Here is a 1958-nt window from a genome sequence, read left to right as displayed (position 1 = left end):
ATTGTTGGGTATGTAGTGTTACTTTACTAGAGATTGTAGGGTATGTAGTGTTGCTTTACTAGAGATTGTTGGGTATGTAGTGTTACTTTACTAGAGATTGTAGGGTATGTAGTGTTGCTTTACTATAGATTGTTGGGTATGTAGTGTTACTTTACTAGAGATTGTTTGGGATGTTATGTTTCTTTGGGTTGCGCTCGGTTGTGTCTGGTAGGTTTTGCTTTTGTCCAAGAAATGTCTATTGTTTCGAAATTGATTGTTCAATGTATCGTGAAAACCCAAAACAACAACTCTTCGAAAATTGTTAACTGAAGCAGTAGTTGACAAAAGGCAATACAATATCCAGGTTGTTGAGTGATGCTCGTTAACGGCACCAGTTAATATTTAATAAGGACATTGTTATCAAATATATGCTGGAGTTGTGACGAGTGATAGGACGACTCTAGTTATTCTAAACTTGGCACATACACTGCTCCGTTCTTAGTTCATTCAATAAAGGGATGGGGTTTCCTCCTGTTTTGGGAACATGATTGCCGTTAAATGCTACACGTTATCCAAAATTCGAGTCTTCAAATTTTCCTAAAATCATTTATAAGAATTCAAAGCATCCGGACTATAGTACTGTATATTTACGGGTGTTAGTTTCAGATGTTGTATGTAGGGGTCTGGTCCTTCCTGACTAGAGGATGAAGCGGTTGATTTCGGATGTTGTGTGTAGAGGTCTGGTACTCCCTGACTAGAGGATAAGGTTGTTGGTTTCCGACGTTGTGTGTAGGGGTCTGGTACTCCCTGACTAGAGGATAAGGTTGTTGGTTTCCGACGTTGTGTGTAGGGGTCTGGTACTCCCTGACTAGAGGACAAGGTTGTTGGTTTCCGACGTTGTGTGTAGGGGTCTGGTACTCCCTGACTAGAGGACAAGGTTGTTGGTTTCCGATGTTGTGTGTAGGGGTCTGGTCCTCCTTGAATAAAGGATGTGGTGTTTGTTTTCGGATGTTGTGTGTAGGGGTCAGGTCCTCCCTGGTTCGAGGATGAGGTGGTTGGTTTCGGATGTTGTGTGTAGGGCTACGATCTCCCTGACGAGAGGATTCGGTAAAGTTTATGTCTTGGGTAGATACCCGAGTGTTTAACCCGGTTTGGCCCACGAGGTCAAACATATCTGCCAAGCTGGCCTGATCAATGAGTCTTGAATAACATTGTTTCTGATACAACTTCCCTAAAATACACTTACCGACAGAATAGCACTCTAGATGCTGATAGGACGAGTCGGCGTCGTGCTAAAAAGCTTTGTAAGTGTGTAATATTCCGTGTGTAGTTTATAAGGCTGGGTGCTGGTAATTTGGCAGATCCTTGTCATGTTGGAAACGTAATTTTTTAAGTTAAAAAAACAACATCCGAATATCTTTAAAGCAGTTCCTATAAAATTTTACCTTATGGATGCTTTCTTTCTTGATTGAATCAAAATTATTTACATTCTATGTTTAACTGGAAATATATGTTTATCTCTATTATACATTTATCTAGAAATTGTAAATAATTGCACCTTAACAATACACTGACTGTAAAATAACACATACACGATATATTGTTGAAAGCACATACATTACATTCCATAATAACATACATACGGTATATTGTATATAACACACATACAATACATTGAATAATAACATACATACGGTATATTGTATATAACATACATACAATACATTGAATAGCAATACATATATGACACATCGTATACGACATACATTACATTGTATAATAACATATACATTACATTGTATAATAACATACATACGGTATAGTGTATATAACACACATACAATACATTGAATAGCAATACATACAATACGGTATATTGTATAAAAACACATATACAATACATATATGACACATCGTATACCACATATACATTACATTGTATAATAACATACATACGGTATATTGTATATAACACACAT

At 37.0% G+C, this 1958-nt stretch overlaps 1 protein-coding gene across 1 annotated transcript; it reads right to left on the bottom strand.

Annotated features, from left to right (window-relative positions):
- Window positions 1-641: 641 nt before the first annotated feature.
- LOC110464546 lies at window positions 642-1151 on the bottom strand. Its single transcript, XM_021519845.1, has one exon. The coding sequence runs from the start codon at window positions 1149-1151 to the stop codon at window positions 642-644; it is 510 nt and encodes a 169-aa protein (XP_021375520.1).
- Window positions 1152-1958: the final 807 nt, after the last annotated feature.

This window comes from Mizuhopecten yessoensis, unplaced genomic scaffold (genome assembly GCF_002113885.1).
Source record: "Mizuhopecten yessoensis strain PY_sf001 unplaced genomic scaffold, ASM211388v2 scaffold213, whole genome shotgun sequence".
NCBI lineage: Eukaryota > Metazoa > Mollusca > Bivalvia > Pectinida > Pectinidae > Mizuhopecten > Mizuhopecten yessoensis.
The sequence above is the reverse complement of the archived record's forward strand: the minus strand, read 5'-3'. Positions and strand labels throughout refer to the sequence as shown.